This window comes from Carya illinoinensis, chromosome 9 (genome assembly GCF_018687715.1).
Source record: "Carya illinoinensis cultivar Pawnee chromosome 9, C.illinoinensisPawnee_v1, whole genome shotgun sequence".
Lineage (NCBI taxonomy): Eukaryota > Viridiplantae > Streptophyta > Magnoliopsida > Fagales > Juglandaceae > Carya > Carya illinoinensis.
The window spans coordinates 1,943,782-1,963,994 of record NC_056760.1 but is presented as its reverse complement, the minus strand read 5'-3'; the positions used below and the strand labels follow the sequence as shown (position 1 = coordinate 1,963,994).

Here is a 20,213-nt window from a genome sequence, read left to right as displayed (position 1 = left end):
TAATGTTAGATAATATTCGTAGAGTGTACAGCAGTGTGCAATCCTTTTGTAAGAGTGTAGTTCATTATTAAAAAATTAATTTTTTATTATGTGAGTTCTGTTTTTACTCATTTTTTTTAAAGAAATTGTATGACGTTTGTGCATTCTATAATTGTAAATATCATTTCTTTTTAGGAAGAGTAATTATTCCCCATGTCACTTCAGTCCTTACTGCAATTTCAATTTGTTTCCAATGTCCACATCGAATTCCCCCGTGTGAGATATTTTCCATCTTCTGTTTCTTTTCATTTTTAGTTGGTTTCACTTCTTTATATTCTATTTTCCTGTGTCTGCTTCCTTTTGTACGCATTCAACCGTAAGATTACACAAGGAGCTGAGTAGGATAATGACTGAGCATCATTTCCTTGATCCAAGTTTGGGGTAGTGAAGAGTCGTTCAAAACACCCAGCTGCAATTCCTATATGAATTCTTGAATTATCGGACGTCGGATGTATCAATTTTTTTGAAAATAGCCATAGTATGGTTTAGCATGTACACCCATATTGAGTGTGTATCGATGTGTGGTGAGTGGAGCTCGGCTGCGTAAAGCCCTCGTCTCAATCATGGGGGTGGGCCAAGGGAGGACTGCGCACGGTCTCGAACCACAAACTAAATCATGGTAGGCAGCAAACTAAATAACTTTCAAGTTGAGTAGTGCCTTTTTCGGCCATTGGTTGACAATGTTTTGGACATGTTAATTTGCCACTTGTCAGTCAAGTCATTTTCACGAAATATGGAGTGCAGTAGCTAGTGGGATAAATCCACCCAAGTGGTAGAAATGGTAGAAGAAAGGTGTTTGGTTTTTGGACCATTTGATAGAAATCCAAATACCTAGTCGCGTTGCCTTTCAAATAACATCTTTATATTTACAGAGCTGTAGGTTAAATCCTTTTTCAACTCGAAAACCCAATCGATACCCACGAGTTGAGATCAACAGATGCCTTTGAACGCTGAGTAACGAGCCACATTTATTTCCTCCCCGAAAATTTTCTCGTTGATGTTAAATCCTTTTTCTTCCATTAATTGATACGTAGATGTCTGTGCCTAAAATTTATCTGCTTGGCAACATCGGGTAATTGCTGATCTTCTTCACCTTCTCGTCTCCAAATAAGTATCTTATTTACAAAGAAAACAAAGTGGGATTTACCATAGATAACGCATGTGGGGTCCAACTGTTCCGAGAAAACATACAATGAATACAAGAGCTTCTTGGTAGACTCGAATATGTAGCTAATGTCTTGTTCATTATTTCCTTCATGCCCCACTGTTCAAGCACTAGAAGACAAGAAAACCAAAGAATAACTATTCATAAACCTCCCAAGGTTGGGGGGTTTCAATTAAAGCTTCATAGTTCGACTCAAATTCTGGAGAGAAATATTTGAATTTCAGCTCACCAAATCAAAGTGCAGACTGGTAATCAGAGAAGTAGGATTGCCGGCGGTCCTTAATTTCCACGATTATGATTGCAAAGATCCAAGGACACTGACTAGCAGTTGATAGTTAAGCCAATGAAGTGTGCTTTCAAACTAATTTCCAATAATTTTTTAAAATATTTTTGGTGTACAGATATGTGGTATTCCCATATGAACATAACATGTAGTTATAGGATAAAACTTGCATCATTTATGTTTCAAATTTACCTAAGTCCCTCCCCCCAGTCAACCGAATGAAAAATTTCAACCCTGTGCTCAAGATAAGCACTAACACCAAGCTAAATCCTGCAAGTGGACCATTATCTGCATACTCATCGCTTATAATAAATATATGACCGGATATCGCACATATTCGCGTCGCCAACATCTTTTGTCTGTATATATACATATGTAAGAGGTATTGCGACGAAATATTTTAGGATTTTCTGTTTTCGACACAGTAACAAATGCGAGTATATACATATCAAAGTAATAAAATGATACTATTGGTTGGTGAAGTTGTTAATTTTTGGATCTCCTATTATATATAAGTAATGTTATGTACAATCGTAGAATATGTAAACGTCATGCAATCGTCTTGAAAAAGAGTTAGGTGAAAAAGAGTTAGGTCAATTAAAAAGTTAATTTTTTTTTTTTTTTCATATAGGTCTTGTATTAATTTACTTTTTTCAAAAAAATTACTCAACGCTTGCACAACCACGACTACAAATATTATTTCTTATTCTATAACGTTGGGATGTAATCAACAAGAAATAAACGCCGAACAGGACCTTCGGTCAAACCAACAAATTTTCTCGTCTTTTGATTAGTTGCATGATACGAAATTTCTTGGACATTATAAATGCTTTTCATGTATGCTTTAGAGGTATAAATTAGAATTACCGTTAAAAGTTATTTAAATTTTACCCCCAAAGATTTATTTTCTGCTTGGCTGTAGTGAAAACATGCACATCATATCATTAAAATAATAGAATTTTGTACAAAATATAAGCTCTAATTTGATTAACAGGGGAAATAGCATCGAGCGTCGTGTATAAATATTAATAAAACTTTGGGATAACAAGAAGAATAATATCGGAAATGTTATAGTCAGAAAGGGAATTTCGGAAAATCACAGACAACACAACACTGAACACATGATCCACATTCACGCACCCAACTGTCGGATAAAAAGATAGGAGACGATAGTCGCACAGGCTAAAGAGGTAGCCGCCGCTGCCAAACTATTCTCTTTTTACTGAGAACTCGAACCCATCCGTCTTTCTCTCTACCCCTTCTGGAATTCTCTATGGACCATTCCGCCGAGCTAAATCCAGAGCAGCCGCCGAAGCGATCATCGGCTCTGCGACGCAGGAACTCGATCGCCACTCCGGTGGAGGTCCCCGCAAAGTTATCTCTCCCAAACACCACCACCAAGCCGCTTCAAGGCTCCCACAGCTTCCCCTTCCAAAACGGCACCGCACCTTCTCTAGACTTCGAGCTCGTCTCCTCCCTCAAGTCCTCTCTGGCCTACACCTCCTTGAAAGACCTGCTTCCCTCCTCGTCCGACGCAACCGTCGCGTCCCCCACCGCCGCTAACTCCGGGTACCAGATATCAATCCGCAACCGCCTCGTGAAGCAGGCCGCATGGGCCTACCTCCAGCCTATGTCCTCCTCCCCAAGCTCCTCCGGCCCACACTTCCTCCGCCGCGTCTGCCTCAGACTCTCCACAAGCCTCACCGCCTGCCTCGCCTTTATTCAAAGCCATCTCGTTCCTGCCATGACCGAGCTTTTCGATCGGATTCTCCAGGCCTTTCGAATCCGGACGAGAAGATAGCGTCGGTCACATTGACGGCAATCGTCCGCCTTCACGGCAACCTTCCGATGCCCATGACTTGTATGTGTGTGAAAGTGATTTGAGTTTTTTTTTTTTTTTTACACCTTTTTTTTTTTTTTTTTTTACACCATTTTCAATGGCAAACCCCCAGAGAGAATGTCTAAAGCTTATGACAGGAAAATATATATTACAAGAAGAAAAGAATGAAATAAGATTTCCAAATTTTCCAAAAAGAATAGAGGTATTTGTACAATTCTCAATAATGTGGTTTAGAGCGCCTAAAATTTAGGTGACCTTGGTGCGAGTTTTTGCTCGAATTGTTTTCCGGGAAATCGGCTGGGCCGCGCTCCTGGCTGTACTCGTCGTCAGGGCGCAAGTACTCTGCTTCGAATTTCGCTGGCTGGGCAATGATGCGGTTGAACAAGCTGCCGGACAGTGGTGGGGCACTCGGACTCGGAGGCCACTTGTTTTTGTCCGACCGGCTGGCTTGCTTGTTGGCTGCACCATTTGGGGGCGGTTGGGGCGTGCTCGAACGATTATTCTGGGCCCTCTGCAAAGATTGTTCAAGCGTCAGTTCATCATGAGGCATTTTAAGGTCTGGAAATAGGGATAAAGCTTCAAAATCACGAGTACTAGCCCGGAAATGCTAGTTTAGTTCATAAAGGAGTCCATTAGGTGGTAGCTTTACGTTTTCGTAATGAATGAAAAGTCAATCCTAAATTGTTCTCAATATGGCTGATTAAGATGTCGTTGAAATGAAACGTTGAATCAAATATTTTTATTATTTTAAAATTTGAAAAAATTTAATTATTTTTTATATTTAATATAAAAATTTAAAAAAATTATAATAATAAGATGAGACGAATACTTCATTTATCCAACTAAGCCAAAGCATGCTATGCTGTGCTGAGTTGCCCCTGCTTTCATCAAATTGTTCGAGATTCTTCAGCGTTTAAAACGGAAGCTTTCACAGAAATAGTAACTATGCTATTCTAATCCATGTACTCTGGTTTGGTTACGTGGGTGAAACTCCTGAGGTGAGGGGCATGATATCTGGAAGGCAAGGGAGAACAAGTGAAACGAGATAAATCCTACCTCATTGTTAGTGGGATTGAACCTTCCAGCAGCGAAGTACTGCATGACTTGGAAGAATGCCGACTGTCCTAATTCCGAGCAGTTTTGCCAATAGAAAATGGCCAAGTCCCACATTCTTGCCCTCCACTCCAGCAACTTATGATCAATGTCTGTTTCATGCTTAGCTACGTACGGCCGCAACAGGGTCTCGTATACATAACCGGTTCCCTTCATTGTACACAGTTTCAATTTAAATATGTCAGTCACAACCATGGTGAATATGGTAGTAAATCTATGCAAAATTCCCTTTCCTCTCCAGAAAGCAAAAACAAAAAACAGAAGTCCCATGGAAAGTCCCTTCCAAATGGTTTTTACCTTGGTCCTTGGATACCATAGGTAGATAATAAGTGCCAGCTTCATTTCACCGTATAAAGGGAACCTTCGCACAAGTATGGCATAAGTTTATTACAGAGTTAAATAGAGACCGAGTAAATACAGTGTATCAAAGACCCAGGCATACCATGTCATGAATACGTCCACCACCCTCTCAAGAGCTGTAAGTATAGCCACAATGATCCTGCAAATTAAATAAAAGTGTGAGATCTAGTTCGTGTGCTAGTTAAGGCATCTAATTTAGTACGGTGAATTTGTATTGACGAGCTATGACCTTACACAACGTCATAAGATTATCGTGACGGAGGAATTCCCATATCATTCTTCAATAGCCTAAATGGGAGCTGAAGATTGAAATTGGCAAATTGCTCATGTGATCCTGATGATCTATCTCCAACTAAGATACTCATTTCTCATAAATTCTTTTCATGTCTATTTATCAAGCCCATTTACAAGAACCCATTATAATGGGTCAAACATGATTTCGTATTGCTAATAGTCGCATGATATTATTGACTAATTCTATATCAATTACTTGGCTTACATGGTAACCTTTTGAACTTAAGAGATCAAATTGAACTGGCCTTAAGGGCTTCAAGACCTTTCGATCTGAAAATCCTTTTTGAGTTCTTCAGCCTCGAGGTCCCCAAAGAACACACGAAGGCCACCAATTAGGGCCCTCTAACATTTAGCGAAAACAAAATTAGACAACAGGAATTGAACAAGATGCAAAATAACGAGAGGCGTATGGTTGTTACCAATATTGACACCAAAATCGGAGTTCTTCGATCCCGACCCTGTTCTTCTCCACAGTTTTGTAACACTCGAGTGCCGGATAGGCATAACCAAGAAGCAGCCTGCGACCCAGAAATTTAATAAACAAAATCAAAAAAATGAAAAAACCGGTTCCAATTCTAAAAAACAACAGAGTAATCAATCAGAACAAGTCAGCAAGGAGCTAAAGCGAATTAGAAGATCTAAGATAAACATCTCGGAGAATAGATATCGGTGCAACATACAGAAGACATCTGGTTATGAAATCCCCCAACATATTTATTCCCCTTCCCGTCAAGCACCCGCTACAACACTCCTGCAACACCTGGAACCAAGCTCCTTTATTTAGCAGGGTTATTCTGAAAAGTCAAATTTTCATTGAAACGAAAAATCTATAGAGAACAAACGGCGAGACAAAGAAGCATCGATGTTTTTGAACAGAAACAAATTTGCTCAGTACTCGCGGTTGTCTATACCAAAGAAAACCCCACAACTGGACCTGCTATCCATGCCTGATGTCCATTTAACGGGTTTCAAAACAGAGTTACAATGGAAAACTCATAAGAAAATAATTACAAACATCGAAACAAAAGCCATCTATCTATAAGGTGTCAAGAATTTAGAGAATCTGTAGAAGAAATGGAGATTTCTACCTTTGGAAGAAGGATCTGTGATTCTTTGGAAGGAATGTGTCTTGTCGGTAGAGAGAAATTGAGACACAGTAATAACTAGCTTTGAGAGCTTGATTTAGACCGAAAAGAAAGATCCTAATATATATATATAGAGAGAAAGAGAGAGAAATGCGTGATTGGATTAAAAGCCAAGAGATAAACAAATGGAGGATGATTTCTTGGCTCGGACGCTTCTTTGTTATTTTACACGCAACTGTGTTTGGGAGGGATATCTCGGATTCTTCAAAAAGGATTTTTCTCAACCTTTTGGCGGTTACGCAGTGGAGCGCTTTCGTGACAATTTGGTCTTCAAGGGATTGAGTGTGGGCGTCCTCAGCTACTCCCTGTGTGAGCTTTGCCTCCGTTCTTCCACCTACAGAATTTCCTTCCGTACATACACGTGTTAGCATTCAGTTGGTTTAGGAATTTATTGCTGCTTGGACTATGAACAGGAACCCACACCTGATCTATGCTGCAATTTGATTCGGGACAATTCCTCGTTCGGCCTTACATCACTTATGTTGACCTTACCTTTTTAATATCAGATTTTATATATTTATTGAATCATAAATAAATCTTAGAGCTTAAACAAAAAATAAAAAAAATGAAGGATCTCGATCCATATTGAAGGCATATCTTCATTTTGGTCATGTGCTGGTCTCATTGAGTATGTAAGCCACCACAAATTATAATATACAAAAATATGACTTTCCTCGAACTGTGGCCGAGACTTAATGAAGTTAACGATTGTAGCATTTGGAATAAATGTAATGTCGTGTTATATCATGACCTGGTCGCATTAGAACCTTCACATGAAGGGGTCAAAATGGAGAGCATTTTTTTTTAATTTTTTAAAATGGAGAGCATTTGACTATGAACGAGTTGTTATTTTCTTTTTCTTTATGCTTTTCTGTGGGGACCTCGAACTAAATTTTATGATCGTGAACATTAAAACTAAAAAGGGTATCATCGTCAATTACTTCGTCGTTGACTTCAACTTTGGCCAACGATCGCCAGTAGAAGCTGTGGCATAATCATAAAAATCCCGTTAATTTATACAAAGATTGAAATGATAGCAGCTTGGTCATAACATTCAAGAATATATAATAAATAATTAAAAATTTATTGCCCCGTGATTTACTGTCCATATATTATTATTATTATTATTATTATTATTATATCAGTATTTCGATCGTTTTCACACAGCTTGCTTCTAATATATACTATCCTTTCTTATGGGTATCAATCTATATAATGGGTATCGTGCGGAATAGGTCTAATGGAAATGACGGGACCAATAATTTCTTTTGAAGCTAACTTTTCTATCGTATAACATATTTATATAAAATGAAAATTAAAGAGATTAAGAATGATTTATATAATTTACTGCATAAATGTAAAAATAAAATTCTAAAAATGCAACTTAATAAATTTATTATTTATCTTAAACTTAGTTTAAATTAATTTTAGTAAGGCTACATCCTTAAAAATAAATAATATATAAAATTTTATACTACATGGAAAAAATTGAAGAGGGGCATTTTTGGTATATTGAAATTTTAAGGTGTTTGCTAGCTCCTGTGTATTAGGTGCCAAATGGGTTTTTTAGTATGATATTAGGTCAACCATTAAACCAACTAATACGCACCCATGAATCATGGTACCAAAATATCTCTCTCTCTCGTATAATATATTCCTTGGTAATGTGACGTTTATATAACCTGGTGTGGACACGTTGGCAATTAATTAGGTGCATGCTTCTGTTTATTGGCATCTTCGAGGACAAATACAAAACAACTAGACCGATGAGATAAGAGTCACAGATTCCAACATATCTAGTTTTGGTACCTTTAGTTGGGGGTTAGTTAAACCTATGGCTTGGGCTTATCCACCTAGTTTCTGCCGGGATGAATATTTTGAATTTAAAATAAAATATTTTAATATTATTATTATTTTAAAATTTAAAAAAATTAAATTATTTATTATATTTTATATGAAAATTTAAAAAAATTATAATGATGAGATAAAAATTTTAAATTTAAGATAAAATTTTTTATTATCAAACCATATCTAATCCTATTGCATGATCAACACGTAATGCCAAATATATTACGAGGGTTATACGTATTTATATATAATTTATACACAATAATGTAATAGTCAAACCACGGACTACGTCGAGAAATTTCATCGAACGTTCGGCGGACAATTTTTTCCATTTTGTTATAAACTTCACCGTATTGACTAGTGTAGCTGTCGTTTGAGTTTGCTTTGCATTTGTTCTCAAATAATTCATTCCTATTAAAATCTCCTGGAAATTAAATTTCGATTAATGCCTGTCAAAAAAACTCCACCACGAATCAGCATGATCACCAGAGTTGAGAATTCTCTTTCTCTAGAAATTGAGTTGGTCAAAGACTCGAACACGTTCCATGCACCCTCCATCTTCAAAGAGTCCTCTAAAATGGGTTCTCTCTTTTGAACCGAATCCTCTGGAATCAACTTACGTGTTTGATATGTTAGGACAACCTTTGACCAACCGATTCCGAAGTAGTATTACGCACATAAACGATAATGTCTCTTTGGAATCAAGTCCATGCTTGCTGGCAATATTAAAAGAAGACGTGCAGAGCCGAGGACCCACTTAGAAAAGGTGTGCGGCCTTCGATTCCAGCTGCCAAATTTTAAAGAGTACAACCCGACTACATTTTAATTACAATTTATTAATAAAATAATATTTAAAATTTTAAAATCAAAACTAAATATCTCAAAAAATATTATTTTATTAGAAGACTGTAGAAAAATTGTAAAGGTGTAGTTATTTTTATCATTTCTCAATTTTTAAATCAGCGGTACGAATTTTGATTCTTTATACATATTAGTTATTAAATAGACAACTTCAATGAATTATAGTTGCATATTTAAGTTAATCACGCAATAAATTTTGATCCCCTAGCTAGTTATTAAATGGCCCACTTCGAGAGTTATTACTTCTAAAACAATTTTTTTTTTTTTTAAATTAAAAAGCAAGTCATAACTAATTTGGCAAGTCTTAGTTCAACAAAAAAAAAAATAATTAAAAAATTAATCTCACAATGTATAATAATTTTTGTAGAATTCTTGTATAGTCATAGTAATTCTCTTAATTTTATTGATATATATTTTTTAATTCACAATAAATTTTTGCCATGGTATGTATTTTTCCAAAGTTATTAGTGTGAAGTATGAAGAGTATTGATATTTATTTAATTCATAACGTTAGTGAATCTCATAGTTTGCGACGAGCTTAATAAAATGGGGAAAATATATGGAAACATTGGAAAGGACAAAATGTTGGACCTAATAGTAATGGTCCCGGTCGCTCAGCTCGCAATACAGCAGGCCCGTTCGTTGAAGTGGCCCTTAGTTTGCCCGTTTACTCACTAATTTAGACGCTTTCGGGGATACCAATTACCAATGAAATTTAAGAATCATGATTTTAGAAATAAAATATTAATCTAAACTTATGATAGCATTATTGCTTGATAATAAACTGAATGGTACATTTTGAGAGTTTATAAAAGGGATCTCATATATAAAAAATAATATATATATATATATATATATAACACATATGCGTGTATGTATGTGAGAAAACTACACTATAAATATTTTGCAAAATGTACAATGAATTATCGGTTTCTTTGGGCTTTCTGGTTGGCGAATGAAAAGATGCACAATAATTTTTATTTTTTTTTTGTTTTCTCACATTTGATTTGCTTAATTCTTTGAGAATTTTCATTTTTTTTGAATTTTAAGAAGAGTAATAAAGTTTTAATGTGGTGTATAAATATTCCTTTTTTAAAAAATAAAATTTAAAAATTTAAAAATTTAAAAATAATTTTTACATAGAAATTATAAATTAAAGAGAGTACATTAACATTGCTTAAATTTATGACTGGAATATCATCTTACAAAATGTAGGTGGTTATTTCTTATTTCAGGGGAAATAAAGAAAAAAAAAATCAGAAAAGAAAAAGAAATTATAAAATGAAGAACGGGAAGAGTTGAGTAATGATTCTTCGGCCCACAGCGCGACCCCTCTGTCGCTCCTCACTCTACCTCCAACCCAGGTAGCTACCATTTCAATATTTTTCGTTTGATTCTAAATTTTCCATGTATCAGTGGTTTTTATGCAAAATTTTATGCCGCTTTAAGCTGCCTCTCTCTAGATTCTCCCCTCAATGCAGTAGGTTGGCCAGCCGACCTATGCTTCTTTGACTTTGTCTAGCTCAATGCAACTGGACTCATATAGAATTTGCGTCGCACTATATTCTGTTGCAGGTGGAGCTACAGATCAAGGTGCACAAGAAAAGATATGGCTCGAGATGGATTGGATTTTTCGGAAGCTAAAAGGCATGCTGCTTTTCGATTGTGCAAAGTGTCCGGGTATATTGGGTTCCATATGTTGTTGCCTATGCAATTTTGTTATAATTAGTCGTTTCAAGTTTCGACGATGTATTACGTTTTTTCTATTTCCTTTTGATTGTTATTTTCTCGGTTAGTTACATGACTGAGTTGCTGGAGATTCGCGCCGATGATCCTAAACTGCACGTTTTATTCATTCCGGGAAATCCAGGCGAGTTTTTTTTTTTTTTTTTTTTAAATTGCGTGCGTCTTTATGGTTGTTGATGATTTAATTTATAGGATCAGTGGTGTTCTTTCGATGTAGGTATTGTTGCATTTTACAAGGATTTTGTGGAAGCATTGTACGCGTTTCTCGGAGGACATGCATCTGTAACAGGCAAGATATTGTAGCTACATGTACATGGTAGGCCCTTGAGCTGTAATCTCTGAACTAATTGATTTTATGTTAATCCTCAGCAATCGGGCATGTTTCACACACCAAAAAGGTACTTGGACTTGTTATTTTTCGCATTATTCTTGTTTCTTTCGTAGCCTACAGAAAGGAGGCTGATGCCGTGAAATCATATACAATGAACGTTTTATTTGGAGAGTGAAGGTTCACTAATGCCCGAATATTCTGTAAAAGGTCTCCCCTAAGCCAGCTAGCAATGTGCGCTTTTGCTTTGTGTTTATTTGCAACGTGTCTCTGTAAAAGGATATTTGCAACCTGGTTTGTTTATATGATTTTTTCTTCAGTAATTTCTAGAATGAGTATGATAGTGATTTTGATTTTTTTTTCATGCTAGAACTGGGAGCGCGGAAAGTTATTCTCATTAGAAGAACAAATTGTACATAAGGTAACTTTGGTCAATTTGTTTGAGCAAATTGTAGCCTGGTAAGAGTGGCCAGTTTTCTGTTAGGATGTTGGAATTTATAAACCAAGTAAATTTTGTACCGCATGTGGAATCAGATTGACGTCATTGCTTTACAAAATCCTAGGATTCTCATTCGAAAAATTAATTTGGTAACAGAATTTGGATGAGTTCCATTTTATGGAATTTCTGCTGAAAACTTAAAAGGTCTCGTTTGGTTACACATATAAGATGAGAAATATGTGAATAGTAGTAAAATAGTTTATGAATAGTAGAGAAATAATTTGAATTACAATGTTTTATGGGGTGTTGGGAAAGGAGAGAGAAAAGTTGAATAAAAATATTATAAAGTTAAAATATTGTTAGAATATAAATTTTTAATATAATTTTTGTTTTGAGAATTGAAAAAGTTGAAAATTGTTTTTTATGTTTTATTTGGAATTTTGGGAAATTTGTAATGATTAGATGAAAAAGTTGAAAAGTTGAAAATTTAAAATTGAAAAGTGTTTGTACTTGAATGTTGTTTGGATGTTGAGATAAGATGAGATGAGATAGGATGGGATGGGATGAGATAGGATGGGATGGGTTGAGACCATCTGTGAAACCAAATGGGGCCTTGATCAAGTCGAATAGGACTGTTTTACCACCAAGGTTCTTTACCTTATAGGACTCCAACTTGTTTCCAGATCCAACCTTTATTTCCATTAATTGTCCGGCAAGAACTTAGCTATTACAATTCCCTATAATTTGTTAATGGTCCCATGTTTTTGCAGGTGGATTTCATTAATCAGGAGCTAGAAAATCTTGAAGTTCCTATATTATTGGTAATTTCATATTATAGTTATAATTTTTTTTTTTCCCTGTGCTTGAACTATCATGCTGGTCTTTTGGAAGTGTTTCGAAAGGTAATAAAAGTGAAATTGTCATTCGATCGCGCATTTGAACTGTAGATCAAAGTTTGGTTTTTTTCAACATACGAGTTCTAGTTTTGAATGGCTATCACCAGTTCTGTATGACTGAACACTTCTTGGTCCCTTCGATCTAGAGAAAATTCTTACTTTTGTCCATCAGTTGTAAAATTTCTGCTCACGTGTCATTTTTAGGAAGCTGTAAAGCCCTTAGGGTACAAGAGAAGAAAAAAAAATTGGTAAGCACCACTTGGATGCTTATCTCTGAAGATGTTTCAGGAAGCTGTAAGCTCGTTGAAAATTGTCGAGGCCCTAGACCCTTTTTATCTGCATTCCACTCATTTATGAACAGATAAGCATCTTGAGAATTGGTATTCTGCTAATCTGAAATTTGAAAGGCAATGGAGTTTAAGGTGGTTTCAAGAATCTATTCCTCCTCACCCCTGATTTTATATTTTAATTTGCGGAAGCTATCAGTATTTCTAGTGTAGTTCAGTTCAAGCAGTGATCTCTTTTGTTGCTGTAACCAGTCAATTAGCTCCTTTGGCTGAGAGAAAAATGAATAGATCATTGGAATATTTACTGTGATCCCAACATGGCATCTATTATAGTGGACACTGCTCTCTGGTTTCTGCCTTGAAATTCTTAGTTGCTTACGTCTAATTTCTCTGTGAAGGTTGGGCACTCTATTGGCTCATATATGGCTAATGATGTGTTTAGGAGGTCCTCGGAAAAGGTGATGATAAATTAAATTTGGTTCATTTTCAGTATCATCATGTTACTTCATGTTCTTAATTTAAAGAGTATTTGTTGACATTTTTGCTGGGTTTATAGGTGACCTATTGCATTGGACTATATCCATTTTTGGCAGTAAACCCCCAATCGAGGTGGCAGTCTTTTATTGGGAAGATTGTAGAGTAACATTCTTTCTTTGTTATGAGTAACATCATTCCCTTCCTTCCACTTTATCTTCTATGCACAAATATGCTAGGGGTTTCAACTCCAATGGACTGGGTTGCCTAATGGGCCAGCCCAGTGCAGCCGGAAAGTAACTGAATAAGAGACAATGGGATATGGGAGATGCATATCAATTGGGTCTTGGAACACTGGGGTATTGAGTTTAATATAATGAGTTTGAATCTTGGCCTTCTAACTTAGTTATAAATGTACTTAAATAGTTTCTATTAAACCTTTGACAATCTGTCATTGTAAAAAAAAATCTATCATTAAGGTCTTGTTGGGACTAATGGTACATTTTTTTGGTTTCAGGTCACAAGTTTTAAGTGTTGCACTTAGTTGCATTGCGGCATCATTGGGATCCTTACCAAGCAGTGCTTATAGGTTGATTTTGACAAACTCTGTTGGGAGTTCATGGTCAGCTGCTGCAGTTGAGGCTGCTTGCTCACACTTGGTGCAGGTGAAGTTTTATCTATGATTAATTTGTGAAGTTGCCTTCATAGTTTGCTAATGAAATTTCCAAGAAGTATCAAAAAAACAATTTGAGTGTTTATTCCCAATTAGTTGAGATTACAGCTCAGGTGAATTCAGTTTATTTATGAGAGTGTATGCAATTAGATTCTCTGACTTCCCCTTTATTTTCATATTTACAGTACCAAGTTGTACGGAACATACTCTTTTTGACTAGGACAGAGTTCAGAAAGGTAAAAGATTTGCTTTTTTCAAGAAAATATATGATGTGAGAGTTTGTCACCATTTCTACTAAGAGGTCACAATTACAGCAATCAGTCATTCTTGTACAAGGAATACGTCTGCTGCTAATACTTAGTACCTTCTATGCTATGCTTCCCAAAGCCTGGCTGAGCGTTTTGAGCCACAATGAACTGGTTCTTTGACATTGTTTTTATTGTATTATATAAAGTCATACCAGCTGCTTATTTGATTTATTAATGAGCAATAAGCTGCAGTTTTAAGTGCACAGGGTGTATGCAATAGCTTCCTATTGTGAAAGTTGTTCTTCCATTGGTTGAATCATCCATTTTTCCCAGAAACTAGTAATACCTGCACATATTTTGTTTGAAGCAATATTGACTTATATTTCAGGTTTATGCACTTTGATTTTTTATTTATTGGCACCGGATGTCCAGGAATAGCGTCCCGACTAATCCTGGGGTGCACAGGCTTTCGGCAAGGAGTTTTTTGCAAGTGCACCTCGAGTAATTCAATGGGGAAATCGCCCAGTCCGATGGCCCCTAGAGATTGTTTGCAGCTTAGGAGAATTGAACCTTAGACTTGGGGGGAGCATACCCCCTAGCACAATGCCTTTACCACTTGAGCCAACCCCTAGGGGTTCACTTTGAAATTTGGCTCTGCCTGCCAAACCAATATATGCATTTAGATTTCTACTTCTTCGTGTAGCATCAAGCGGTTACCTACCTCCTGTACTTGGTTTTGAATTCCATATACATTTTACTGGCCATGCATTCCTCTAGACCTTTGAATAGGAAATAGTGGCCTACTTTTTTTGTTTTGGGGTCGGGGGCAAGTAGAGTTACCAGATGTCTCAGAGCATATGTACCGTAAGACTCAAAATGATTTCCTTGTTACTTGAATTGGTTGCATCTGCATTGTTAAACATAAGTAATGAATGAAGACGCATGGTTTGCCTCTTACTTCTAAATATCAGATTGCATTTCCCATGCGAGTACTAAATTATGTTCACAATTTTGTGCTGACTAAATGTATTTTATGGTAGCTTGCAGAAATACCAGATTGGAAGTTTATGAGAGAAAAGCAGGAGAAAATAGCATTTTTGTTTGGTGTTGATGATCACTGGGGTCCACTTCAAATGCATGAAGAGGTGGTGATGAATTCTATATGTTATGTCTAAAAATGTTTGTTTATATAAACCCAAACATGTGTTCTCCCATGCATAATGTGCACTCTCTTAAACAAAATATCCCTCTGTAGCTTTTCAGAAAACCCCGGCCCTTTTAAATGTTGCTTCCTCTTCCTTTAGTTTGAATTCATTTCTTGATAATTGTTTTTGAGGCAATACTGACTCCTTGATTTTCGTAAGTGGCTTAGTCATCCCATGGTTTATTCATTCAGTACTCTTCAAGACCCTAGAATAAAGAGGTTTATGAGTGCCAGAGAAGGCATGTGGTTTAATTGAGGTTGCTCTCCAGTTAGCACTCAATATTATGAGAATCAGGCTGTACTATTAACTTTTTAAACTTAAGGATAAAGCATTTATTCATGATACGTATTCATGAGCAGTAATTGACAATGATTTTCATCTGAGAATAGCACTGGTTATGTGTGTCAGATAAATCAGTGTGAGAGAAGGCATGTGGTTTAAGCGAGGTTGCTCTCAAGTTGGCACTCAATATTATGAGAATCCTTAATAAAATAGGATGATTGATCAACGATGTTCAATGTGGTGGATATTTAACATGTGGAATGATGTTGATGAAAAATTCCCCGACCATACTTATTGTGATGGTTTTAACTACTACAATGGGAAGTATGATCATTTTGAATCTGCTTCATGATGTGTAGCTGCCCAGAGACTGATTTTGTCTATTTTTTCCCTACGTTTTGGTATTCTTCAATTTGACCGTCTGCATCTTACACATATCTTTTGAACTCACAGATTTCCAAGCAGGTCCCAGGCATTTCTCTATCAATTGAAAGGGCCCATCCTCATGCTTTCTCTTGCACTGAAGATGGTTCATCATGTGTTGCAAAGCATGTAGCAAGATTGATCGAGAATCAAGTACTGCATTCAGGGCAGTAAGGGATCTCTGTTGCTGCCATTTTGGGATATAGAAGTCATGTTAAGTATATGGTTAGGATTGTTCGTCAACGGATATAATTGATCATCCCATTATGTTTAAATAATAATTACATCTTGAAAAAAAAAATTAAACTGATATAGTAGTTAGCAATGCAGTTATATTGATGTTTGTTCTGATCAAGTAACTGGTTAAGTTGTTATGCATAACACAGATAAGTCCCTTCAAATGCTGGTATCTAAGGTACGGTTTGGATGGTGAGATGAGATGGTTTTAGATGAAAGTTGAAAGTTGAATAAAATGTTGTTTGAATATTATTTTTATTTGAAATTTGAAAAAGTTGAATTGTTTATTATATTTTGTGTAGAAATTTGAGAAAGTTGTAATGATGAGATGAGATAAGATAAAACACTTTCACTATCTAAATGTGGCATAAATGCTCTGAAGTATGCTTTTCATTTAAGTAGCCATACCCATGTGTTTTGCATGAGCAGGCAACATTCAGGGACAATCAATATTCTTCCTTCCCCCTCTTTGTTCTTACAACGGTAACGTTGATGCCATAAAATGAGACTTGGACCTTTTCAAGCCTCCCCAGCCCATCATTATCTTTGCTAAGACACGGTAGAAGTAGATGGCAAAGTGTGGATTACGATTCAATCTAAACTTTAGGATGGTTTTCTAATTGCGGCTGGACGAATAAGTTTAACTGAGGGTGCCCTTCATGCACAAACATTTACAAAGTTGGGTTCATTTTCATGCTAGATCTCTTAAAATTTCAACTGGCTTATATTTTGGATAGAAATAAACACAAAGGAAGTAAGCGGTCCAATATTTTATTTAATGTTTAATGGTAACCGAAAGACTCAAATTATCAATACTTAATGTTGTAAAATCTATGTCGATGTTTGATGTTTAATGTCTATTTCTGTTTAAGATATATACCCTACTATTCGAGTATGAGAAATGCTTTAGCCATGAATATATTTTACAAAAATAAATCTTTTAAACTAACGTAACTTGATATAGTATGTTAGATTATAAATGTACTTTTATAAGTAGATTTAAAATATCATATGAAATGATGTCAATTTATAAATTTATTTTTATAAGATTTTTTTTTTTTTTTTAATGACTGTAACACTTCTCTTCTACTTGCCGTTCTATTTGTGTAATGGGATGATCAGTTCAAACAAATCAAATCAACTAGGATAAGGCAGTGCAACTCTGCTAGTGGCAGTAAACACTTGAAACGGGAAAAATCCAAAACTGGTAGCGGAAGTATAGGTTCAATCTGCATGATTTTCGCTTCCTTTGTTAGCACCGACCCGTGACTCTTTAGTTATTTGGACCAGCAACCTAGTTTAACAATTCCATTTTTAATTATAATTTATATTAATATGCGTAAGTAACCCGCAAACAAGACCAACATCACGAACCACATAATTATGTGTAGATGGAAGATTGTAGACATGAACATATTAATATGATTTGTTTACTGATTGGAATGAGATTGCTATATTTCGACACACACACACATATATATATCTCGGCACTCATATATATTAATTATGAAATTAATGATAGATTGAATGGACTCATTTTTATTGATGATTGTTGACCATAGTTATAAAATAAAGAGTAGTTCTACATGTACTCACAATTTTACTTATAAAAAAAATAAAATACTCATTTTATCAGTTTTTTCTTTTAAAATTCAAATATTGAATTTCAAGTTTCATAATTTTTAGCTGACATATGAATAATTAAATTTTTTTAATAAAATTTTCCTAAGTACAATAAGCATTTCTCTAAAATAAATAGGTTTGTTAATAGAATTTAACCTGCAGCCTTCTGATGACCTTAAGGGGAGTGGAGGTAAAAGGTATCCAAAAAGAAAAAATCTACTCACGAGTCCTATACTACACACCTGTCAAGGAAAAAAATAAAAAATAAAGATTCATATAAACAAGTGTGTAGTATAAAAATGTTAAATAGAAGAACTGATTGACCCCTAATAACGCATTTAAACCATGATCCGGCATGCAATGTCCAAAAATAGGCTCCAATTCAAATTTGGTCTAAACCAATGTATTTGACAAAGAGTTTTTTATCTTTTGTTTTTAAAATTAAAAAAAAAAAATTAAAACCTAACCCACCAATTTTCAAAGATCAGGTAGACCAGACTTGTCTGTATAATATTGTGCCTGTAAATGTACATAGATTTTTCTGTGCATGTAAACGTTTGGTCCATTGAAAAAAAGATCATCTGAGCCTTCGGCAAGTGGCTTAATATTTTTTTTTTTCATTATTTTCGATCCCTAAATCATTCTGACTGCCATGCCTGTTCCCTAATTCCGTGATCTATATAATTTGTTATGATTCCTCTTTTCTCAATCACCTACAAGATATTTATGATCATGTTTGTCTTATAAAGAAATACTTGGACCTTTTTTTAATCATGAAAGACCCTCATCACTCTGAAACTGATACTAGTATATGACTACCAAATCTTAAATACAAGAAAAATATTTTTCCTCATCAAGATGTGCGGTCATGATCGTGTTGTCATTTAACCAAAACTAACAGACCAGTCATTATATCACATATAGGCACCCTCCCGAACTCACATGCAGGATTTATATAGCACCTTCAATTCCCTTCCCCCCACAATAATCAATCAAACGCCTCATCCCCACTCTTACTCATCACTTCCTAGGACAGCCTTTTGCAGAAACTCTCTCTCTCTCTCTCTCTCTCTCTCTCTCTCTCTCTCTCTCTCTCTCACTTCAATGCCCACCACCGGAAGAAAGCTTCTCCTTAACACTGTTTCAGTTAACATAGGCTGCAGCTGCAGAAAACCTAAACTGTTCCACATTTTCCATCCAAAACCAAGACCGAAAACGCCTACACACCAAAGACACAACAAACACCATTCCTCAGGCTCATGGCACAAAGACAACAGTACCGCCGCCCACACATTCTCTCCATCCGTTCCATATTCTCAATATTCAGACGCCGAGAACGAGATGAAGGGCTCGAGGACTGTCAGAGGCTTTGGTAGGATAGACGGTGAGAGTGTTGCAGTGGAGAAAGATTCCGACGACCCGTATTTGGATTTTCGGCAATCGATGCTCCAGATGATATTAGAAAATGAGATATACTCCAAGGACGATCTCCGGGAGCTTCTCCATTGTTTTCTGCAGCTGAATTCTCCTTACCACCATGGACTCATTGTTAAAGCTTTCTCTGAGATATGGAACGGGGTGTTTTCTGTGAGGTCTAGCTCTCCCAAGCTGCAATATTTTGGGTACAAGTCACGTGAGTTCTAGGGTATACACGTGTGGCCTGTGGCTCTGTGTCAACTTAGTCCTTTGTATGATGCAAGGTAGCTTATAATGTCGACGCCTCATGTACCCTGTATTTGCAGAATGTGCAAAAAACAGGATGCTTGGGAAGTCGAATCAGATAAATGCAGAAATTGGAGAAGCTCTTCTTTGTTAACCGCTACAATTGTTGTTGGTGTTTATGTGTAATCTTCTTAAATGGGTTCTGTTTGTTGATGTTCTCAATGATACGATGCAATTTTTCTGGTCCTTAGACCACATTGACAATGGAGAGCATGCACTGTACGGCAAGCCTAATTCAATCGGGTCTCCAGAGTAGTTCAAAAGCACAAATGGAATTCCTCTAAATAGCCGATTTTAATCTTCATCTGGAATTTTGTCATTTCTATTAAACCGATTGACATGAAACATTTTAATTGATTTGATATATAAACTGCCTAAAAATGTAATATACTACAAAATAAATGATGAAAAATTTCGTTGGTCAAAATCTTCACTGAGTTTTCAATAGGTGAATCGTTAGTGGGAAAAGATAAGTCATTGGGATTTGAAGTATAATAATTAGATTGGTGTACGCGGAGTGGGACAGTTGTTTTTAGTGTATTTTTTTTTTTATGAGGATAGAAAATTTGTGTCTGACCTGTACATTTTCCAAGACTTGTCATTAACCCTTGGGTGCTTCTTATGTTATTCCGCTTGCAAGTTGCCGCTACATACCAATCAGTGCGTGGATTTTGAGATCTCT

The 20,213-nt window shown here is 35.9% G+C and overlaps 4 protein-coding genes across 11 annotated transcripts; 3 read left to right on the top strand and 1 right to left on the bottom strand.

Moving 5' to 3' along the window:
- Positions 1 to 2,474: 2,474 nt before the first annotated feature.
- On the bottom strand, positions 2,475 to 6,625 carry LOC122275801 (putative HVA22-like protein g). Of its 5 annotated transcripts, XM_043085061.1 has the most exons (8): positions 6,183 to 6,294; positions 6,006 to 6,041; positions 5,775 to 5,854; positions 5,514 to 5,612; positions 4,883 to 4,939; positions 4,738 to 4,801; positions 4,384 to 4,590; positions 2,475 to 3,838 (listed from the first exon to the last, which is right to left on the bottom strand). In XM_043085061.1, the coding sequence occupies exons 3-8, from the start codon at positions 5,804 to 5,806 to the stop codon at positions 3,545 to 3,547; spliced, it is 753 nt and encodes a 250-aa protein (XP_042940995.1). In that variant the 5' UTR covers positions 5,807 to 5,854; positions 6,006 to 6,041; positions 6,183 to 6,294; the 3' UTR covers positions 2,475 to 3,544. The 5 variants fall into 5 exon arrangements, with proteins under 5 accessions (XP_042940995.1, XP_042940994.1, XP_042940996.1 ...); XM_043085060.1 differs by lacking the exon at positions 6,006 to 6,041 and having other exon boundaries at positions 6,183 to 6,325; XM_043085062.1 differs by lacking the exons at positions 6,006 to 6,041; positions 6,183 to 6,294 and adding an exon at positions 5,945 to 5,963.
- LOC122275803 lies at positions 2,761 to 4,072 on the top strand. Its single transcript, XM_043085063.1, has one exon. The coding sequence runs from the start codon at positions 2,761 to 2,763 to the stop codon at positions 3,286 to 3,288; it is 528 nt and encodes a 175-aa protein (XP_042940997.1). The 3' UTR covers positions 3,289 to 4,072.
- A 3,539-nt stretch (positions 6,626 to 10,164) lies between the features above and the next one.
- LOC122276591 (lipid droplet-associated hydrolase) lies at positions 10,165 to 16,476 on the top strand. 4 transcript variants are annotated; one of them, XM_043086425.1, is made up of 13 exons: positions 10,165 to 10,312; positions 10,524 to 10,628; positions 10,745 to 10,818; positions 10,912 to 10,983; positions 11,064 to 11,092; positions 11,393 to 11,443; positions 12,232 to 12,282; positions 13,043 to 13,102; positions 13,201 to 13,283; positions 13,636 to 13,783; positions 13,977 to 14,027; positions 15,080 to 15,184; positions 15,980 to 16,476. In XM_043086425.1, exons 1-13 carry the CDS (start codon positions 10,254 to 10,256, stop codon positions 16,121 to 16,123), a joined length of 1,032 nt encoding a protein of 343 aa, XP_042942359.1. In that variant the 5' UTR covers positions 10,165 to 10,253; the 3' UTR covers positions 16,124 to 16,476. The 4 variants fall into 4 exon arrangements, with proteins under 4 accessions (XP_042942359.1, XP_042942360.1, XP_042942358.1 ...); XM_043086426.1 differs by having other exon boundaries at positions 10,298 to 10,432; positions 13,201 to 13,253; XM_043086424.1 differs by having other exon boundaries at positions 10,298 to 10,432.
- A 2,312-nt stretch (positions 16,477 to 18,788) lies between these two features.
- On the top strand, positions 18,789 to 19,717 carry LOC122277160 (transcription repressor OFP6-like). Its single transcript, XM_043087053.1, has one exon. The coding sequence runs from the start codon at positions 18,914 to 18,916 to the stop codon at positions 19,451 to 19,453; it is 540 nt and encodes a 179-aa protein (XP_042942987.1). The 5' UTR covers positions 18,789 to 18,913; the 3' UTR covers positions 19,454 to 19,717.
- Positions 19,718 to 20,213: the final 496 nt, after the last annotated feature.

Coding starts and splice junctions, on each gene's coding strand:
- LOC122277160 (XM_043087053.1), top strand. CDS start 18,914: ATGCCCACCACCGGAAGAAAGCTTCTCCTTAACACTGTTTCAGTTAAC.
- LOC122276591 (XM_043086424.1), top strand. CDS start 10,356: ATGTATCAGTGGTTTTTATGCAAAATTTTATGCCGCTTTAAGCTGCCT. Junction 10,629..10,744: donor CGATTGTGCAAAGTGTCCGG/GTATATTGGGTT, acceptor TTTCTCGGTTAG/TTACATGACTGAGTTGCTGG. Junction 11,444..12,231: donor AAGAACAAATTGTACATAAG/GTAACTTTGGTC, acceptor ATGTTTTTGCAG/GTGGATTTCATTAATCAGGA.
- LOC122275801 (XM_043085058.1), bottom strand. CDS start 6,610: ATGCTAACACGTGTATGTACGGAAGGAAATTCTGTAGGTGGAAGAACG. Junction 4,940..5,513: donor CGATTTTGGTGTCAATATTG/GTAACAACCATA, acceptor TTTAATTTGCAG/GATCATTGTGGCTATACTTA. Junction 4,802..4,882: donor GTGGACGTATTCATGACATG/GTATGCCTGGGT, acceptor ACTTGTGCGAAG/GTTCCCTTTATACGGTGAAA.
- LOC122275803 (XM_043085063.1), top strand. CDS start 2,761: ATGGACCATTCCGCCGAGCTAAATCCAGAGCAGCCGCCGAAGCGATCA.